Consider the following 21,611-nt stretch of genomic DNA (forward strand, 5'->3'; position numbering starts at 1 on the left):
AGAATGTTGACGAGCACAAGGCTGGAGATTATTATGTCAGGCTGATTGGGTTAAAATGGCAGACTTGACATGTTAAAAGGAGGGTGATGCTTGAAATCATTGTTCTTCAATTGTTAACCATGGTGACCTGCAAAGAAACGCGTGCAGCCATCATTGCGTTGCATAAAAATGGCTTCACAGGCAAGGATATTGTGGCTACTAAGATTGCACCTCAATCAACAATTTATAGGATCATCAAGAACTTCAAGGAAAGAGGTTCAATTCTTGTTAAGAAGGCTTCAGGGCATCCAAGAATGTCCAGCAAGCGCCAGGATCGTCTCCTAAAGAGGATTCAGCTGCGGGATCGGAGTGCCACCAGTGCAGAGCTTGCTCAGGAATGGCAGCAGGCAGGTGTGAGCGCATCTGCACGCACAGTGAGGCGAAGACTTTTGGAAGATGGCCTGGTGTCATGAAGGGCAGCAAAGAAGCCACTTCTCTCCAAAAAAAAACATCAAGGACAGATTGATCTTCTGCAGAAAGTATGGTGAATGGACTGCTGAGGACTGGGGCAAAGTCATATTCTCCGATGAAGCCTCTTTCCGATTGTTTGGGGCATCTGGAAAAAGGCTTGTCCGGAGAAGAAAAGGTGAGCGCTACCATCAGTCCTGTGTCATACCAACAGTAAAGCATCCTGAGACCATTCATGTGTGGGGTTTCTTCTCATCCAAGGGAGTGGGCTCACTCACAATTTTGCCCAAAAACACAGCCATGAATAAAGAATGGTACCAAAACACCCTCCAACAGCAACTTCTTCCAACAATCCACCAACAGTTTGGTGAAGAACACTGCATTTTCCAGCACGATGGAACACCGTGCCATAAGGCAAAAGTGATAACTAAGTGGCTCGGGGACCAAAACGTTGACATTTTGGGTCCATGGCCTGGAAACTCCCCAGATCTTAATCCCATTGAGAACTTGTGGTCAATCCTCAAGAGGCGGGTGGACAAACAAAAACCCACTAATTCTGACAAACTCCAAGAAGTGATTATGAAAGAATGGGTTGCTGTCAGTCAGGAATTGGCCCAGAAGTTGATTGAGAGCATGCCCAGTCGAATTGCAGAGGTCCTGAAAAAGAAGGGCCAACACTGCAAATACTGACTCTTTGCATAAATGTCATGGAATTGTTGATAAAAGCCTTTGAAACTTATGAAGTGCGTGTAATTATATTTCACTACATCACAGAAACAACTGAAACAAAGATCTAAAAGCAGTTTAGCAGCAAACTTTGTGAAAACTAATATTTGTGTCATTCTCAAAACTTTTGGCCACGACTGTATACACAGATAGCGGTCAGTCACTGATAGGACCGAATCCTTGACTTCAAAGCCCCAAATGAGCAGGAATTATAGGAGTTGTACTAAATATTTTCCCACAAAACTATATATTAATCTGCTCAGCTCCTCCTGCTCTATAATGTGCTGCCTGCAGCTCAGAGACCATGTTCAACTTAACAAGTTTGCTTTAAAATTATGAACTGACCTATAATATCATTAAAAAGTATGAGATGCTGCAGAAGTAAAGGTGTAGCTTTTTTTTTGGACATCTCCTGCAGTGGATCAGGGCAGCATGGCTTATGGAATTACCTAATCGCAATATATTCTGTAGTCACTTTTCATCTCATTATGGGCAATGAAAAATGACAATATAAAGGTGGCCTAAACTATATATTTTCCAGACAGAAATTCTGTCATTTTACTTTTGAATACTTGTACTAACAGCTTAGTGTAAAATGTATTCGTTTTATGAATATCACAGTATCGATATTCTTGTTCTTAAATTCTTAATTTCTGAGTTATTAAATATGTATCCAGTTCTTTTCATCCATGTGTTTACTCATGTTAACATTTTAAATTTGCAGAATCATAATTTTGAAGAAATTCAGTCTGCATTTATTCACTCTGGGCTATTAAAGATACTGGTGCGAAAATGTAGTAAAGGAACTGGTTTCAGTAAAACATGGCTTCTTCGTGATCTAGAGGTAATGCTTGTTCTGAATACACACACAATACTTTGTTATATAATGTATATGGTGGGTCTAGGTACATGTAAATAACCCCTGTAAGAGCTGCTTCATGAACTTTTCCCGTCGGCATACACTTCCTTCTGTGTAACTGCTTCTCAGATTGCCCCACAAGCGAGAGACCCCTTTATTTATGACATCTTCTACAACGCCATTTGTATAGCATTTTTCCACATAAGCTGCTCATACACTTGGTTGACAAACACTCATGGTTCTGCTTACCTCATAGGTAACCAAGAATGTGATGTGTTTATGATACAGCACCCCAGTCTGACTCCAGTAGTTGTGGCTAGGGATGAGTGAACTTCTGTTTTCAAGTTCGGGTTATCTAAGAATTCCGTTATAGATTCCACTACCACGGGCCATAAGTTATGGTCGTTGGTAGCGGAATCCATAACGGAATTCTCAGATATCCTGAACCTTGTACACAGAACTTGAAAACAGAAGTTCGCTCAACACTAGTTGTGGCACCGTCAGACTGGTCCCATATACACTAATTCGTCAGCTATTATTTTATGTGTATTACTGATATCACTGATTCCAGTTTGACTTAGTCAGTATTAAAGAGGACCAGTCACCTCTCCTGATATGACTGTTTTAGTACCTACTTGCATTACGTATGTAATAAAAATTGTGGAGCATCTTTTTATATAACTCTATGTTGTGCTATTCCTCTGTTATTACTACTAGGCATTTATTATTTATTGCAGACTGCTGGCAACTCATTCATTAAGGTCCATCTAGGTGTTACCTGTCAGGGGTGTGTCCCTACACAGTCTGACTCCCCCAAATCTGGTAGCACCCGATGGACCTTTTAGACTAAGGCTGCACTGCGACATCATTGACTATGATTACAAAAAGGTCGCGTAACACATGGTGCTGTGTAGTTGTACCCTTTTTGTAGACTGATGTAAGTTCACTATTTAATGTCTAGTAGGTATAATAGAAGAATAGCACAACATTGAGTTATAAAGGTAAATGCTCCAGAATTGTTATTGCAAGCAAGCCAACAAGTTAGGCTACTTTCACACTCGCGTTTGGTGGGGATCAGTCATGGATCTGCACAAACGCTTCCGTTCAGATAATACAACCGCCTGCATACGTTCAGAACGGATCAGTTTGTATTATCTGTACCATAGCCAAAACATATCCCTCTTGAACACCATTGAAAGTCAATGGGGGACGGATCAGTTTTCTATTGTGCCATATTGTGTCAGTAAAAACGGATCCGTCCCCATTGACTTACATTGTGTGTCAGGACGGATCCGTTTGCCTCCGGATCTTTATCCATTGAGAATGCATTAGGGCAAAACTGATCCGTTTTGGACCACTTGTGAGAGCCCTGAACGAATCTCACAAACGGAAACCAAAACGGTAGACTTATTAAAACAGACAAGTCAGGAGAGGCGACAGTCCTTTTTAAGGAAGCATGCTACATAGAACGTTCTTTATCACAATGCAGTTCAGCACTAAACAAAATAGTTTAGGCCAGGTATTACTATGGAGGTATCCTGGAAAAAAAAAAGTAGTTTCTCCTTCGGATCCCACTAGTATATCTACTCTCTCACAGAAGCCTGATATGAAAACATCAAAACATTGAGATCACCATGAGAAACACTATGTAGAATCAGGATCTATCCATTGTCGGGGATGTGAGCTTTAGAGCCTGCAGAATTGTGACAGTGCCTGTGCACAGAATGGAATATAACAAAGAATCAGTATAAGTAGTGTCATGTATCAGCAAAATTTTATATGTAAACTGTATTAAAAGGGTTTTCCGAGATTTAAATACTGATGACCTTTCCTCAGGATAGGTCATCCGTATCTGATTGGTGAGGGTTCGACACCCGGGACCCTTGCCGATCAGCTGTTTGAGAGGGCACCGGTGCACCTGTGCGTTCTGCCTTCTCACCGCTTAAGCACAGCACCATAGATCTGATAGCGGCTGTTGTTGGTATTGTGCTCAACCCCATTCACTTCTGTGGGGCTGAGCTGCACCTAAGTCACGTGAATGATGAACTATTCAGAGGATAGCTCATCAGTACTTGAATCTAGGAAAACCCCTTTAAAGCTAACCTAGTGGAGGCGCTTTATGCATCTCTTTTTGTGTGTGTGCAGATACTGTCTATAATGCTGTATACATCAAAGAAAGAAACACATTTGGTGTCTGAAACGGAGCAGTCAGATTCTGAGAATCAGGCCCAAGACAAAGATTTGGAGTCTCCATCTGTTGATACAATGCAGCAGAAAACTAATCCGTTCGAAGATCTTGATGAAGCCACAAAAATATGTTTTCAGGTAAGAAAGTGAAAACCAGGAAGTAAAAAAAGTCTCAAAAGTTCTTAATGGTAACTGGCATCAAACTTTCTCTGAAACAAACAGGTATAAGTATAAGGCCAGAGACACACGAGCGAGTTCAATGCGATAAACTCACACCATGTGTCAGTGAGAGGTCCTTTCTGGCCTCTGCTCCTCTGACAGGATCGCACAGCATTATAATAATTTATAATGCTGTGTGTTCCTGTGAGACCTGGAATCTATTGAATTTTGACGGCATTATGTTTAATTCAATAGATTTCAGGACTCTAAGGGTTACACAGCATTATAAATCTGTATAATGCTGTGCGATCCTATCAGAGGAGTGGAAGTGTTTTTTGTTTTGGTTTTTTAGAAATTGTTCTACAGGTAAAATCGGTGACCCCAAATATTATCTGCTGCAAATAAAAATTATAATTGGGAGTCCGTGGAAAAGGTTTTTGGGGCTCACATCCCCACTAGAGCAGTTTGTGAAATGAAAAGAGCATTGCCTGAAGGCCACTATTGTAATGGAAGGGTAACAGAAATTGTTATTGGATGCTTTCTTTGCATAGCCACTTATTTTAGTCGTACATTGATTTGTTATTGCCTGCATCCAAATAGTTCCTAGTTTGGATTGGTTGTCTCAACGTCAGTGTTAAATCTCCCTAATTGTAATTGGTAAAGTGGTTTTCCAATCTAAACTTACTTTTTTGGTTGACACTGCTATACTGCATTGGTATACTGAGCTGCGGTGAGATTTGAGAGTTCTATATTTGCTATCATTTAGGTACAACGTCTTTCCTTTTCAACCATGTCCATTTTATGCCTGGAAAGAATAAAGACCACTAATGTCATGCCGTGTTCAAAAATATGATGGTGGTCTAGTTTTATTTATCACTTTTCTAATCAGAATGAACTGTCGCATAGAATGGAGCTTTGAAGACCTGTCGGCAGCTTCTTACATGGGAGTACTAGCTGGAAAAAGTAGCACATTGCCTTAATAATATTTATGCCACAAAACTGGTGTCAACACATTCATCATCTCCCCATGTGTACTTTAAAAAAAAAAAAATTTAAGTATTTTCTAGCATCTTCAGTTCTTTAGATGCCATTAAAGACTTTGAACTGACTTGTACAGAGCACACAACGCAAAGTCTAACAAAGGCAGATAGAGGAGATTGCACCGACTGTATCATAACTTGGCATAGCTTGCAGGGAAAGGGCTGATCACGCACGCCATCAGCATCAATGTTTGTAGAGGGGAAAGCAGAGAACAAATGTGCTAGTGAAGGCAGTAGCATCCTGGAGTCACAGACCTCATGTCCAGCATATATTACTGGGAGGGATACTCTGAAACTAGGAGCAGGTTGCAAAGTGAATATGGGGGGGGGCTGAATATGAATAAAGAAATGAAGATTGCAGCACAAAACTATTAGAATATGTAAAAAAAAAAAAAATAATTTCATTTCCAAATAAACCTAATTGTTACTTGCTCTTTATGGTTTTCTGAATTACATGAACTGTATGTACCACCTTTAGGTGATTCATGAGTCTCACAACGTACCTTTACATATCCTCCGTGCCATGTATGAGATGGAAATGAAGAATATAGACTCCTTCCTTGAAAAAGTTCACAAAAGGTAATATATTTCAGGATTTTTCACTTATTCTTTTACTACTGCATACACTCATTGACAAAATAATGCACTACAAAAGAGTTTTTGGAATTGAGTGTAGCTTTCTATGAGTGAATGTAATGATATATGTAAGTGATTACAATATTAGAGTGAAAGGATAAGCTTATTGGGGAAAACTGTACAATGAAAGGAGGTTCTTTTACCCTGTTGGCCGCCTCTAGCCTGGATACAAGATGAGATACAGTTGGACAGGGAAGCATACAGGTTCCATAAGAAGAGAGTGAAGTATGAAGCTTCCAGCACTTAAGTATACAGTAAGGTAGCACACTTACTGTCTGTGCAGAACACTGCAGCCCCAGTCCTCTCCCTATCTTTCTAGTGTGTCACTTACCATTCAGAAAATGGGCAGAGGATGGGGGTTGTAGCGTTTTGCGCTGACAGTAAGTATACAGTAACCTAGCACACTTACTGTCAGTGCAGAACACTGCAGCTTGCCCCTCTTTCCTGTCTTTCCCATCTCTGCCCTCAACAACTAAGAGAGACATGTACAGATCTGCCAGCTGTTAGCGCTGGCAACAGGCCACGTAGGAAGGGACATAACAGGGAGGCAGAGGCTGGGGCAGTGAGATGAGAGGTAGGCTGGAAGCCTGCCTCAGTATATACACATAGTCGTCTTCAGCGCTCAGTAGAACACTAAAGATGGACTTTCCTAATAAAGTATATTACATAAATGTTTAACCACTTCCAGACCAGGCCATTTACCCCCTTCCTGACCAGGCCTAATTTTGAAAATCTGACATGTCACTTTATGTGGTAATAACTTTGGAACACTTTTACTTATCTAAGCCATTCAGAGATTTTCTTGTGACACATTGTACTTCATGCTATTGGTAAATTTGATTCAGTATGTTTTACCTTTATTTGTGAAAACAAAATTTTCCCGGGGTTGAGCTGCGCCAGTGCCGGCTATCCGCACTGCTGCCTCCCCCACAGAAGAAAAGGAGGACCAGGGCAGCCCAGCTCCCCTGCATCCCGCCAGCACAAGGGTCGCCCGCCTGCAAGCCCCTCTCCAGCTTCCTGCCACTTCGGTGCCAGTGGCTGAAGGGGCGTCCCTGCTGGATGGACTGAGGGTGAAAACGTCGACTGGTGAGGTGGCTATGCAGCCGTTCGTTGTGTTAGGGTTTTAACTTCTGTGTTCCCTCTGCCTAGCCTTGTCACATTACAAGGCTTACTGTCGGCTTCCCCCCCCTTGTGTGTGGAGCAGGACGGAGCGGTGCTCGTGGGGGAGGGTTTACTGCACAAGTTTACCTCAGGTGCTGCGGCCTTGTGGGGCCGCCTTTTGTTATCTCGGCCAGTGCTGCCGCTGTGTTCAGCTGCCGGCTGACTTCTCTTGCCGGCTACCGGTGTGTCATTCGCCGCCGGTGTATAAGGAGGTGGTCGGGGGGCAATATTTTCTCGGCGGCATATTTGTTTGAATCGCGCGCGCGCGAAAGTTCCGGCGGGGGGCGGAGCTTCGTTCCGCTTCTCCTGTACATGTTAGACATTCAGTCGGGGGGGCGGACGTCTTTCTTCCCGCTCCTCGCTGGCCCCGCCTCCTCTTCGTGCCTGCTCTTAGGACGGATCGTTTTTACCTCGGGTTTTACCTCAGGTTTTACCTCAGGATTTGCCGCTGCTGTTGTCGCTGCTGTTGTCGTCCGCTCCCACTGTGACCTGGTAGGACTGTTGACCCTTTCTAGCTCTGCAGCCCTCTGGCCTGGACGCTTTTATATTACTTCAGCCAACATGTCTGACCCCTCAGCGCCGGCCGGTCCTTGGTATCACACCTGCACCGCATGTAAGGCGCCCCTCCCTCAAGGGCAGCCTGACCCGCATTGCTCGGCTTGCAAAGCCCCATTACAGGGTCCGCCATCTGTTGTGTCACCCCCTGGCCTATTGGATCCCCCTGACTGGGCTAGATCCCTTTCCCAGGCTGTGGTCAGCCTCTCTAACATTGTGGGCCGCCTTGCAGAGGTATTGCCCTTATCGCAGCCGAGTATTTCCCCTGCTGGGCCCTCCGGGTCCGCTATCTTAGCTGACCCGTCTGAGTCCCTCTCTCCAGGCGACACCTCCAGAGCCCGTCAACCCCAGAAGCGGTCTAGGGCGGAGCGCCTATCATCCTCGGATGCTTCAGTATCACCCCCAAGGGTGCGCTCTCAGTCGGGCCCTTCCTCGATACAGGATATGCCCTCTGAAGGGGAACTAGTTGATTCAGATTGTGATATGGACTCGGCCTTGCCTTCAAAACTGGCTTCTGCTGTGGGCCATTTTATTAACAATATTCGTGATACCTTTAAGATTCACGATGATCCTCCTAATTCTGAAAAAAACAGTGTTTCCTTTTTTCGCCAAAAACAGACGTCTGCAGTTTTTCCCCTCCACACTGACTTCTCGTCGGTGGTTTCCAAGGCCTGGGCCCGCCCTGATGCCCGTTTTACCCCGCCTAAGAAGTTGGATATCTGTTATCCATTCCCGGCGGATTGCATTACAAACTGGGCGTCACCACCCAAAGTCGACCCCCCGGTGGCCCGTTTGGCAAAAAGCAAGGCTATTCCCGTTGCTGATGGCTCTTCCTTACAATCCACTGAGGATCGCCGTATAGAGGCCATTACCAAAGGTATGTTTGCAGCCTCCGGTTCCGCCCTCCGGCCGGTCTTTGCTTCCGCTTGGGCTGGAAAAGCGGTTTCACAGTGGGCTTCTCAGCTGGATCAGGAGCTTGAATCCGACGTCCCTATTCAGGACCTCCGTGCTCTAGCCCAACTTATCGTTCAAGCCGGCAAATTCGTCTGTGAAGCATCCCGTTTCGGCCAGGAGGGAGCTTTGGTTAAAGGTTTGGACGGCGGACTCCACGTCAAAGCGGTCTCTTACTGGCCTTCCCTTTACTGGTTCTCGATTGTTCGGGACCCGCTTGGATGAAATCATATCCGAAGCCACGGGGGGGAAGAGTACGCATCTTCCTCAATCTAGGACTAGGACCACCACTCGAGGCCGTCCCATTTTTTCTCGTTTCAGGTCTTCCCGCAGGGCTCCCGCACCTCGCACCTCTTCAGGTCCATCCCCTAGCTCTGTCCAAGACAGACGTAAGAAACCTTTTTTTCGGACCCAGCCCTCCTGGCGCAAGTCACAGCCTGCTCGCCCTCCCGCGACCAAGCAGAACACTACCTGAAGGTGCGCCCCCACCCGCCCGGGTGGGGGGACGTCTCTTCCTGTTCAGGGACTTCTGGCAGGCGCACGTCTCCGACGCCTGGGCTCTTGAAGTTGTGTCTTCCGGGTACAAACTCGAGTTTACGTCCCTCCCTCCAGTTCGGTTCTTTCGCTCCCGGGTTCCCCGGGATCCCCAAGGGGCGGCCGATTTCTTTACTGCCACTCGCACCCTTCTGGACAAAGGGGTCATCGCTCCGGTTCCCATGGAAGAAAGATTAAAGGGGTTCTATTCGAACCTTTTTGTGGTCCCCAAAAAAGAAGGCTCGGTTCGTCCCATTCTGGATCTAAAACGGTTAAACCGTTTCCTTCGTCTTCAGCGATTCCGGATGGAGTCTCTCAGGTCGGTGTTGGCCTCTCTGGAAAAAGGGGAGTTCCTGGCCTCTATCGACATCCAGGACGCCTACCTTCATATTCCAATCGCTCGGTGTCATCAGTGCTTTCTGCGCTTTGCAGTGGGGTCCGACCACTACCAGTTCGTTGCCCTCCCCTTCGGGCTGGCGACGGCCCCTCGCGTTTTCACAAAGGTCCTAGCCCCTGTCCTCGCCTTACTTCGTTCCAGGGGAGTTTTTCTTCTTCCATATTTGGACGATCTCCTTATCAAGGCACCCTCTCTGTCACTGACATCTGCCAGTGTGGACCTCTCGCTACAAACCTTACGCCGGTTCGGTTGGATTATCAATCTTCCCAAATCCACTCTTGTTCCATCCAGGCAACTGATCTTTCTGGGGATGCTGCTGGATACAGATGCAGCGGAGGTTCGGCTTCCGTCAGAGAAGCGCCAGCTCCTTCATCGGTCGGTTCGGAGCCTTCTGAACCACCGCCGTCCTTCCTTCCGGTTCAGCATGCGGGTCTTGGGACAGATGGTGTCCTGTTTCGAAGCAATCCCCTACGCGCAGTATCACTCCCGCACCTTTCAGACTGCCATTCTGTCCGCATGGGACAAGTCCCAGGAAAGTCTGGATCAGCACTTTCCCCTTCCCCCCCAGGTTCGCTCCTCTCTACTCTGGTGGTTACGGACCCCTCCCCAAGGGAAGTCCTTCCTACCGATAACTTGGTTGGTGATTACCACCGATGCCAGTCTGCGGGGTTGGGGGGGGGGTGTTTCCTCCTCGGTCCGTACAAGGCACTTGGTCTCCATCGGAGTCCAAACTGCCAATCAACGTTCTGGAGCTGAGGGCGGTTCTCCTCTCACTCCGGCATTGGACTTCGCTGCTTCAGGGTCACCCTGTTCGTGTCCAATCGGACAATGCCACGGCTGTGGCATACATAAATCATCAAAGGGGCACTCGCAGCGCGGCGGCAATGAGGGAGGTGTCTCTAATCCTTCGCTGGGCGGAAGTTCATGTTCCAGCCATTTCGGCCATTTACATCCCGGGAGTGGACAATTGGGCGGCGGATTTCCTCAGCCGGACGACGATCGACCCGGGCGAGTGGTCTCTGCACCCCGACGTCTTCGAGTCTCTTTGCCTCCGTTGGGGTCGTCCGGACGTGGATCTCATGGCCTCCAGATTCAACCACAAGCTCCCCACCTTCATGGCCAGAACCAAGGATCCGGACGCTTACGGCGCGGACGCGCTCGTCCTTCCCTGGACGGAGTTCTCTCTCCTCTACGTTTTTCCGCCCCTGCCTCTTCTTCCACGAGTCCTTCGGAAGATCGCGGCGGAGGGCACGCCTGCGATCCTAATAGCCCCGGATTGGCCTCGTCGTCCTTGGTACGCCGACCTTATGTTGCTCCTGGCAGACGCCCCCTTGCCTCTGCCTCTAAGAGAAGACCTCCTCTCTCAAGGGCCGATCTTCCACCAGCATTTAGGGTCGCTACGTTTAGCGGCGTGGCTATTGACACCGCGGTCCTAACGCGGCGGGGGTTTTCTGCTGACGTGATCCGTACCATGATTCGTGCGCGTAAACCGGCATCGTCCAGGATTTATTACCGAACCTGGCGGGCCTATTTGAATTTCTGCGAGACCTTAGATGTTCATCCCCTTCGGTTTTCTCTCCCCACGATTTTATCCTTCTTGCAGTCTGGTCTGGACTTGGGTTTGGGTCTCAGTACCCTAAAGGGTCAGATCTCAGCGCTTTCGATCCTTTTTCAGCGACCTCTGGCTCCGCTCGGTCCAGTTAAGACTTTTCTTCAGGGGGTTGCTCACTATGCTCCCCCGTATCGCGCTCCCGTTCCATCTTGGGATCTTAATGTTGTGCTGACGGCTCTCCAATCTTCTCCTTTCGAGCCTCTGCGCAGGGTTTCCCTTCGCTTGTTGTCTTGCAAAGTTTTTTTCCTCGTTGCCATCACGTCTCTTCGGCGTGTGTCTGAATTGGCGGCACTTTCTTGCGTAGAACCCCTCTTGGTTTTTCACCAGGACAAGGTGGTTCTCCGCCCGGTTCCGGATTTCCTTCCGAAGGTGGTGTCCGCTTTTCACCTGAATGAAGATATTGTCCTTCCTTCTCTGTGCCCGTCCCCGTCTCATCCTCGGGAACGGGATCTTCACCGTCTGGATGTTAGGGCTCTGAGGATCTACTTGGATGTAACTAGACCCTTTCGGCGCTCGGATTCTCTATTTGTGGTTCCGGAGGGTCCGCGCAGGGGGCTGGCGGCATCTAAAGTGGTTATTGCCCGCTTCATCAAGATGGCTATTGCTGAGGCCTACCGTGCTAAGGGCAGGGAACCGCCCTTTGGTGTTACCGCTCATTCTACCAGAGCGGTCGGGGCTTCCTGGGCTCAGCGAAATCGAGCTTCGGCTGAACAATTGTGTAAGGCGGCCACCTGGTCTTCTTTGCACACCTTCACCAAGTTCTACAAGGTGAACACTTATGCATCGGCGGATGCTGCTTTGGGCCGCCTGATCTTGCAGGCGGTGGTGCCTTAATGCCTATGGTGCTTTAATTCTTCTTGGGTTGTGGTCCCTCCCTATTTGTGGACTGCTTTTGAACGTCCCAAGGTTTCCTGTGTCCCCCAAGGAATTGGGCGAGAAAACGAGATTTTTGTATAACTTACCAGTAAAATCTCTTTCTCGCTCTTCCTTGGGGGACACAGCACCCACCCATTGTTTTGGTTGCCCTGACGGGAGTTTTGACTTGTTGGTGTTAATTTGGTTGATCCTTGCCTTTGTTTTAACTACTTGGGCACATAACTGGTAGTCGCTCGCTCCAGGCTGAGGGTATAGCTGCTGGAGGAGGGGCTTAACAGTCTTTCACTTAGTGTCACGCCTCCTATGGAGATGAGCTATACCCAAGGTTTCCTGTGTCCCCCAAGGAAGAGCGAGAAAGAGATTTTACTGGTAAGTTATACAAAAATCTCGTTTTTGTGTATAGAGCTGAGGACATGGGTTGCTAGATGGCCGCTAGCACATCCACAATATCCAGTCCCCATAGCTCTGTGTGCTTTTATTGTGTAAAAAAAACGATTTGATCCATATGCAAATTAACCTGAGATGAGTCCTGTCCCTGACTCATCTCACATACAGGACTCATCTCAGGTTAATTTGCATATGTATCAAATAGTTTTTTTTTACACAATAAAAGCACACAGAGCTATGGGGACTGGATATTGGGATGTGCTAGCGGTCATCTAGCAACCCATGTCCTCAGCTCTATACACAAAATCCTGGTGACAGGTTCCCTTTAATGCAGATGGTGATTCCCCATATGTCTACTTTATGTTGACATAATTTTAGTAATGTAATTTATTTTTTTAGCACGCTAGAAGATTTATAATTTTAGAAGCAATTTTTGAAATTTATAAGAAAATTTCCAAAGTCAACTTTTTCTAAGGACCAGTTCAGTTCTGAAGTCACTTTGTGGGGCTTACATAATAGAACCAACCCATAAATGGAATAATTTTTTTATTATAATTTTTTATTTTTTTTTATTTTCCTTTTTTATTTTTTATTTCTCAAAGATTTGATGGAAAAACTGTTGTTATTGATGAAAAAGTTAAGAAAATGGCACGGAAATGGCAGCCTCTGAAGTCTGAAAAATTACAGGAGCAACTCTCTAACGTGATGGACACAGACATGATTATTCCACCATGTCTGGTATGTACCCTATATTGGTTTGGCTTTATTTTATACTGTACACATGACATGTTATAATTTAGAAATCAATAGTAATAACTCTCATGGGGTAAGATTTAGTGGAAATACTCAGTACACTCTGTTCACCATTATATTTCACTCTGTGCATATGTCTTTAGATCTTAGATTTTTCTAAATTGCGGTCCCCAATGCACGGAACGGCCCCACAACGGCCGTGGCCATGAGGCCTTAACAGTGCTTTCAACAAACTTTGGATAAATCAATTGCACAAGGATATATATCAGAAACAGTATATCTTATTAGAGAAAAATGCTTCTTTCCTTCATCCTATAATGATCATTCACACTCAATTTACAGCTGAAGTCTGTCTTAGCCTCATGCACACGACCGTTGTTGTGGTCCGTATCCGAGCCGCAGTTTTTGCAGCTCGGGTGCGGACCAATTCACTTCAACGGGGCCGCAAAAGATGCGGACAGCACTCCGTGTGCTGTCCGCATCCGTTGCTCCGTTCCGTAGCCCCGCACAAAAAATATAACATGTCCTATTCTTGTCCGTTTTGCGGACAAGAATAGGCATTTCTACATTGGGCCGCCTGTTCCGTTCTGCAAATTGCGGAAGGCACATAGGCGGGTTCCATGTTTTGCAGATCTGCAATTTGCGTACCGCAAAAAAACTGAACGGTCGTCTGCATGGGGCCCTAACAGGAGAGAAGCACGATCAGCTCACTGAGAGATCAGGTTATCTATTGAAATCTATGGAAAAGGGAGAAGGAGTCTGCCGCTGTAAGTGCTACAAAGGAACATATATACACACACACAGAAGCTTCCGCAGCATGTAGTGTTTTTTCTATCTCACCCCGGTTCTTGATTCACAGCTATATTGCTAGATCTGGCTTTATAATGCCTTTCATGTTGCTTCTGATTCTGAATAGGAGCAACAGAGAGATAGGAGAGCAGGATCTCCTCTTCTCTGAATGCAGTGTAGGGGAAACCTAATAACAGCTAGTTTCCACCCGTCAGCTGAAGGAAAACTGACAATTGAAGGTGGATTGTGGAGGTTAAAATTGGTGAAAAATGCAGGATACATGCAATGGCCAGATTAGTAGTATTTCTAATGTACACACATGACAGCTTATTCGGGAAAAGTCGCCAGAAATGGCTGGTACACTTTAACTAAAGTAATGCTGATTAGATTTCTTGTATCTAGAAACAGTGTGTAAAAGCTTTTCTTCCCACACCTGCAATTTTAAAAAACCTACACATTTCTGGAATGAGAAACTGTACGGCTCTTGTAAAGCCTGAAACTATCTATTTTTCAGCTCAAACCTATGCAGTGTGAAAAAGCCACAGAGGAGACCAACCCAGTCACTCAAAAACTTATTCTTACCAGTGAAAGTGAACTTCAGCTCCGGTATGCCAAGCAACGGCGCACCAAGAGCTCCATTCTTCTCCAGAAGGAGCTTGACTCACACAGCAAAATAGCAGTGCGGGATTACTTGTACCATGTGAACGAGGCTACAACTGTGATATACGCTCGCCATGTTCTGGCATCCCTGTTGGCGGAATGGCCCGATGGTGTTCCCCTGAATGAAGACATCCTGGAGCTAAGTGGTCCTGCGCATATCACCTATATCTTAAACATGCTGATGCACCTAGAAGAAAAGCAGCTGTGGGAGAAGGTAATACAAGTCGCCAAACATCTTGTAGTTATGCTGTAGACCTGGACATCACGATGAACATGAAAGCTGATTAGCTGTACATGCACATTTTTCTTTTTAATTGTAAAGTCATGCAGTTTCATTATCCCTGTCCCATTTAGAAAGGGAAAACTGTGCTCGGACTGTTTTTTGGTTAGTATGATTACTGTGATTTATGTCTGTACGTAACCCCCTGAATATTCATAGGTCATAAAGTTAATGGAAATGCCATATTCAGGGATTCTGCCCTGAGGAGAACTTTTTGTTTTCTTTGACTCCACCCTATACTTATCTAGGATCTAGCCGATCGTCTGAGCTGTCACTTCTAGTAAATACCTGTATTCTTCACAAAAAAAAAACAATGCTGGAGCACCATTTCTTCAGACTGCATTGTGCTGTTCGCGTGTTAATATTCCTGGAAATGTATGCATATATTAATGGCTGTTCAGTCCCCTTTTCAATACGTGCATGTGGTGTGTCCAGTGTGAGACTGTGTAAAAACTCGCCCTGTTGACAGCGGTAGCAGTACAGCCTGCTGTCAATTTAGTCATACATTTCTTGGTGGCATAACAGAGGAACAGCACAAGTTACTTACTAAAACAGGCATGTCAGGAGAGGTGAGGCAGACTAGGGACAGCATTTCTTCAGGCTTACATTACAGCCACTGGTTAAAGTGGGATGTGGAGTGCTCTCATTGCCAACATTTTTAAAAGGGGTTCCCTCCTAGACAGATATTGTTAGCCGATACAAAGAAACATGTGCAGTATGTTCTTGTTACTTTGTTTTAGGTATTTTAGCTCCATACACATCTATATAGGAGTCTCCATTGAAGATTGATGTAGATGACAGGGAACACTTTGGCAAGCATAAAAGCCAAAACACAGATGTGAACAGAGCCCAAGTCACAACATTATATGAATGCTGTACTGTATGTTCACCTAGAGCATCCGGTTTATCACTGTTAATCAGATGTATTCTTCAAGGTGTTTTTACAGTTACAGTAATTACAGTTCTAGTACAAATATCGTCCATATGCATTGCAGCATAGGTATTTTCTATACAGACTAAACCATTATCTGTGGCAGGCTTAATATTGTGTCTGTGTAAATGCCACCAGACCTTTATCATAGATAGAGCAAATAATTTCCAGCTTCTCTGTGATAATTAGGAAAGCTATGGTGCATTTTATGTAATGGCGTTCCATCGTCTTCTGACACATTATTATTATTATGCCATGATGCATTTAGTCTTTTTGTTCTTCTCTCAGCATTTTTCCTAGAATTATGAGATAAACCCCATACACCAAGAAACTTCTGCTCAAACACCCTCTTTATCCTTTTGATTCCTATTTTATCATTAAAACTTTCATGTTAAGGTGTTAACAATATAATTCAAGCACTAGGTAGGTGTTACAAGCTTTACAGCACCGAAGAACTGCACATTCTTCAGAAATCTTTTTTTTTTTGCCTTCTGCTTGAAGCCTTACTTTTCAAATAAAATCGTTAAAGGGGTATTCCCATCTCAGATAATTGGGGCATATCGCTAGGATCCACACCGAGAACGAAGAGGGAAATGTGGTGGCCGGAGGACGGGTTTTGTGGGGTCTGGCCACTGCCAAGTGCTCTCCCCACAGAGGGTCTGGCCCTCGCCAAGTGCTCTTCTGCGGCCACTGCTCCCATTTATTTCTATGGGGCCGACGGAAATAGCCGAGCCAGTGCTCGGCTATTTTCGGCAGCCCCATAGAAATGAATGGAGGGCAGTTGCACATGCACAGTGCGCCCTCCACAACTTTCAGGGATTCGGTCTCAATGGGACCCGCACCTAGGGTCATATTCTTGCAATATGCCCCGATTGAGATGGGAATACCTTTTAAAAGGCTATAGACACCATTGGGGCAACAATATTTTATGATTGCATTTTACTTATTTTGGGCTTTATTTTCAATTGGTGTTTATTTTAAAAAAAATTGCAGTTTTTGTGATGCATGCAGTTTATTTGCATACTGTCCCTTCTAAGTTCCATCAGCTGTTGGCTCATATGAAGCCTTAATTCTGATCTGCTGTCCTTATGAACACTCATTATAGCTAAACTCTTATCAAACTGATAAGAATATAACTTAAAGTGGTTATCCTAGGCCTATAATGCCCCCCCAATCACACAGATAGTACTTACCTCGCTCCCCGGCGATGCCCCCAAAGGTGTACATAGCCTTTAAGGGGGTTATCTGACATGTAATAGTGAAATGTAACAGTAGGGCTGTCAGCTTTATGGGGTTGTACCTCCTGGAAATGAAAAATATATAATGTGATGAAAAAATGAATGAAGCCAGTAAAGTAGCAAATGGACAATCACAACACATTAGTAAGTGCCTTGTATTAACTTTCTCTACATGATAAATGCCATTATTTCATCTATTTGAAAGGATGATTTAATTTTCCTCTAGATCTTGCAGAAGGTTCTTGGCGGCTGCAATGAAAGTATGCTTGGCACAGTAGCACTTACAGCTTGTCAGTTCATGGAGGAGCCTGGAATCGCAGTGCAAGTCCGAGAATCCAAACACCCCTACAATAATAATACAAGTTTTGAGGTACAAAGCTAATCAATGTTTTTCTGTTTCTCAAGACTAATGTTTGTTTGTATCCCGTTTACACCCGCATAATCTTCTCGCATCTGTATATGACATGTCACAAGATATCTTTTTGCCTTGACTTCAGTCTTAAAAGGGGTTGTGCAGTCATTTAAAATAATATATAGATAATTATGTTATCAATTCACTTACTAGTAATAAAGTGTTTGGGCTCCAACTCCCCTTTCTGACCAGTGACTGTGACTACCTAGCGCACACCGATGCAGCATGATGTGCCGTCTGCCAATCACGTGACTTCCTCCACTCCGCTCCCATAGATGAACCTTGCTGCCCTTTAAATTTTGTTAGGAGACTGCTAGTTGGCTAGTCGGCAGGTGAGATGTCTTGCCACATGAGGCACTCAGAGTTCAGTGTTACACTGCTATCAGCGTGTCTCAGGTGATTCTGTCTCTGTTCCTTGAGACACGTTGACAGCAGTGCTCAGTGAACTCTGTGCTAGCAGGCACTTGCTCTGAGCCACATCACGCTCTGTCTGAGCGGGGCAGGGTTGCTATGGTGTGGCAAGACAGCCTTTCTGCCGGTTGTGCACTGCGCTTAAGCTATCCGTAACTTCAAAGGATGGGCATGCTCCGTCTAAGGGGGCGAGGGTAAGGTTTAGGAAGTCTAACAGTTGGCAGACGGAACGTCATGCTGGATCAGTGAGTAAGAAAGGGGAGTTGGAGCTCAAATTGGAAACATCTTTCTATTAGTTTTATAATATAATTATAATAATTATTATAATAATAATTATGTCTATGTTTCATACGAATGCACTACCCCTTTAAGGCTGATTGAGACAGTCTTTTTTTCCATCCATGAGCTATCTGAACTGGACCTGCATAGTACACAGACCCACTAGAGTAATTGGTGCAATTCAAACGTCATTTTGCACTGTTGGTACATTGAGCATGCACCGTTTTTGTCCTTTTCTTGTCTGAGACTCATTTATTCAAGTGAATGTGTCCAGAGAAGAAGACACCACATGTATGTCCATGTTTGTAGACTACATGCTCCATCTTTGCCCTCATTTGCATACAATATTCATTCAACAATATAAAAAAAAAATGCAACACATGTTCACATTTAGTGGTGGTAGTAAAGAATTGTAAATTCACTCTGTGCAGGCGCTCCCCTCTGCTCTGAGTAATGGCCTCTAGTGGCGAATGGCATGTGCTCAGCGCAGAATGCCCAGTGCGTGGAACATGACCGTCTCTGTAACACATACATCCTTGGTGCCACGAAATTAAAACTTTGATTTCTTGGTCAGAAAACCTGTATGACTATAACTCTAGGTATATCTTCACGGCTTTCTCTCTCTGTTTAAAACTGCTGATGGCTTCCTTTAAAGGAAATGTTCCTAGAACTACTTGTTGATGTTTGTGGTAACTCTACAAATTTTTAAGTACAGGAAATTTTGATGATGTAGTAAATGTCCCTTCTTGTTCTTTAGGACAAAGTACACATCCCTGGTGCAATTTATCTATCAATCAAGTTTGACCCGTTGTGTAACACAGAAGAAGGTTGTGATGAATTGGTCATTTCAAGCTCCTCTGACTTCAAACAAGATCTGCACAGGTTTAGTGGGCCACCTAAAAGATGGACTGACTTTGAACTTCCTGGTGAGTATAGGTTTTATAAGGGTACGTTCACATGCAACTGATTTGATGCAGAAATTTCTATGCCAGAAATTCAGCTCCATTCATCTGAAGTACGAAACTGATGCATATGTTGCAGAACCAACCCTATTTAGGTGCATGGAGCAGATTTTTCTGCAGCATATGTACCTACAAGTCACACATCAAGTACTACTAGACAGACCTACTGACACATCCACTGCTACTTTGAGCACATGGGGCGGACATTTTTTAAGCTAAATACACCAGAATTCTGGCTTTATTTGCACCAACAAAACTGGCATATATATCCTTTGCACTACATCTATTATGTACTTTTAAAATTCTTTGTGGTTCGCTCCAAGAGGGGGGCATCAGCTTAGTAGGGCAGGGACATGGCTTAAGATGCACCAACGTGCTAAAATTCTGTATATTCATATGTATTAAAGTGTCTCGTTGCAAAACATTTCATAGATCTGTGATCCTGTATGTTTTAGTTGTCATTATGGTGTCAAATTGTGACCATACTTACTCCTCAAAGGATGTGTAAGAGTATGAGGTGTGGTACAGAAGGAACATTCCCTTACATTTTCTTTACATTTTTTATTACAGGAGATACCTTGTTCTATCGATTTACATCTGACATGAGCTGTACAGAATGGGGGTACAAGTTTTCAGTGGCCGCTGGACATAGAGGACGATTTCAGACAGGTTAGCACAATCCACATTTACTTGTGCTTCAGCTTTCTTACTTTTGGTGTACTGAAAGATATCAAGATTATTTTCCTGTACGGACTACGGTATTTAAGCAATTTCAATAAACTGTTAAAGCAGATCTGTCACTTAATAATAGTAATATTATAAGATATCCAAATTAGTAAATGCTTGTATTTCTCAAAAAATAACACTTCCAGATCATCCTTTCTTGGAACTCTGTGTTGGGCCATTCATCTTTTATTCCTTTCATAAATGTTGAGTGTTACTAGGTGTGGGGGAGGGGGGTGTTCCTCCACACATTGACACTATCCAGTGTCATTAGTGCTGACCGTGCCAGACTTTGTAGGGGGACACCCATTTGTCAATTTATTCATATCCAAGGAGACTAAGAGCAGAGCTGCACAGTGACTTCAAAGGGAAGATCTCCCTGCATTTCTGTTTTTATTTCATAGATCTATCTGATCTTTGGATGGTTTAGTATCTTTATGTTGTGTCTTTTGTAGCTGCATGGCATGTGCTGCTTTGTAGCTGGACTCATAAGGCTCTGCATCATGTGTTCCAGGATTTGAAATTTTAAAACAGATGTTATCTGACCAAAGAGTTGTCCGTCATCTTCCTCTGTCCAGTATCTGGGAGTGGCAGGTCGATGTGGCATGCCGGCAGTCTGGCCACCAGAGATTAAAAGCAATCCACTTACTATTAAAGATCTTGCAGCTTAGTCATGTGAGGTGAGAAGACTATCAAATGCATCATTTTCATTGAAAAGACCTTACCCATTCTCATACGGTATTTAATATGTAAGACTGTATACATCTTCTTCTTTACCGTGACCTTTACCACTGTACAGATATCGGTAACCTGCAGGGTGGGATGATGGGATCCAACTCCAGTACTATACCTAGTGCCAATGTGAAATCATTCTCTTACTTGGTGTTCTTCTTCATTTGTTTTACTCTGTTTAGAGATTGTGACCTCAGGCTGTTGAGGCCATTATGGGCAGTTTTCACATCCATGGAAAATGTAGCTCGTCAAGATGGCTTTAGCTCTGGAGTTCTTCTGCCACTGCATAGAGCGCTCACTGAACTGTTCTTCCTTGCAGAGAACTGTGCAAATGTAAGTATGTCCTAAATAAAAGCAGAAGGATAGTAAGACTTTCTGTACATATTTGAACGTTTAAATGCAGTTGCAAACTTGGGGATATAAAGCGTACACGAGGTAGCGTTTTAAAGGGGTTTTCTGCGAGTTGAAGGCCTATCCTCAGACTGTCAGCATTCCTGACGATTACCTGTTTGAAGAGGCAGCGGCTACTGCAGTGAGTTCCAGGGCCTCTTTCTAGGCCAATGACATCACTTTCATCAATCATATAGCCTAATTGCAGCTCAATCCCATTCAAGTGATTTGTCCTAGGCTGCAGTACTACAAAGCACAGCAGTTGTACAGTGAAACAGCACTATGCTTGGTGTGCTGAGAACCTCTTCTCAGCATACCAAGCATAGTGCTGTTCACTGTACAACTGCTGTGCTTTGTACTAGAGCCTGGGCCAATTCACGGGAGAGCTACGGCCTCTCCAAACAGCTAATCGGTGGCAGTGCTGGGTGTGGGGCCCCACCGATCAGTTATTGATGACCGAGAGGTCATCAATATTTTCCTCCTGGATAAACTCATTTTAATCGAAATAATCTCTAAAACACCAA

The 21,611-nt window shown here is 44.7% G+C and overlaps 1 protein-coding gene across 1 annotated transcript in view; it reads left to right on the top strand.

Annotated features, from left to right (window-relative positions):
- ZZEF1 (zinc finger ZZ-type and EF-hand domain containing 1) overlaps positions 1 to 21,611 on the top strand; it is a 183,981-nt gene that overhangs the window by 147,968 nt on the left and 14,402 nt on the right. Inside the window, exons 44-53 of the mRNA XM_040424851.1 lie at positions 1,898 to 2,017; positions 4,178 to 4,357; positions 5,897 to 5,997; positions 13,130 to 13,265; positions 14,584 to 14,943; positions 17,405 to 17,548; positions 19,038 to 19,206; positions 19,813 to 19,911; positions 20,480 to 20,645; positions 20,880 to 21,030. Of these exons, the coding sequence (XP_040280785.1) occupies positions 1,898 to 2,017; positions 4,178 to 4,357; positions 5,897 to 5,997; positions 13,130 to 13,265; positions 14,584 to 14,943; positions 17,405 to 17,548; positions 19,038 to 19,206; positions 19,813 to 19,911; positions 20,480 to 20,645; positions 20,880 to 21,030 (1,626 nt within the window). The remainder of the gene's footprint in view (positions 1 to 1,897; positions 2,018 to 4,177; positions 4,358 to 5,896; positions 5,998 to 13,129; positions 13,266 to 14,583; positions 14,944 to 17,404; positions 17,549 to 19,037; positions 19,207 to 19,812; positions 19,912 to 20,479; positions 20,646 to 20,879; positions 21,031 to 21,611) is intronic.

Source organism: Bufo bufo, chromosome 3, assembly GCF_905171765.1.
Source record: "Bufo bufo chromosome 3, aBufBuf1.1, whole genome shotgun sequence".
Taxonomy (NCBI): domain Eukaryota; kingdom Metazoa; phylum Chordata; class Amphibia; order Anura; family Bufonidae; genus Bufo; species Bufo bufo.